This window comes from Nanorana parkeri, unplaced genomic scaffold, assembly GCF_000935625.1.
Source record: "Nanorana parkeri isolate BGI_ZX_2015 unplaced genomic scaffold, ASM93562v1 scaffold2252, whole genome shotgun sequence".
Classification (NCBI taxonomy): Eukaryota; Metazoa; Chordata; class Amphibia; order Anura; family Dicroglossidae; genus Nanorana; species Nanorana parkeri.
Genome location: NW_017308520.1, coordinates 1345 through 1722, shown reverse-complemented (window position 1 = coordinate 1722; position 378 = coordinate 1345). Strand labels below are relative to the sequence as shown.

General features: G+C 48.4%; 1 protein-coding gene across 1 annotated transcript in view; it reads left to right on the top strand.

The window, feature by feature from the left end:
- The window catches only part of LOC108801210 (sentrin-specific protease 3-like), a 9040-nt gene extending 8666 nt beyond the window's left edge, over positions 1–374 (top strand). Inside the window, exon 6 of the mRNA XM_018573142.1 lies at positions 282–374. Within this exon, the coding sequence (XP_018428644.1) occupies positions 282–374 (93 nt within the window). The remainder of the gene's footprint in view (positions 1–281) is intronic.
- Positions 375–378: the final 4 nt, after the last annotated feature.

Sequence of the window (378 nt, the reverse complement as noted above, 5' to 3'; positions counted from 1 at the left end):
CATAAAAGACTTTTAGTACTGGCCATGTGTATCCTGCCACTGAACTCCATGTGCGTGTGTACCGCGTGTGTACGGTTGTAGAACCCCGGACATGGATAGTCTGCGTCCGGGAACATGCGTGTTTACTGTAGTAGTGGTGTAAACCCGCGCGTGTAGAACCCTGGACATGGACCGTATAGTCAGTGGCGTCTCTCTGCGTGGACGTGCGTTCACTTTCCTGAGCACGTTTCGTGACCCTCCAGAACAGTTTTCTAATCGTCTGATTTTTCTTCCATTTTCAGGTTCATTTCTTCAACAGTTTTTTCTACGACAAGTTGAGGACGAAGGGATATGAAGGAGTGAAGAGGTGGACGAAGAACGTGAGTGTTCATTGAGGAG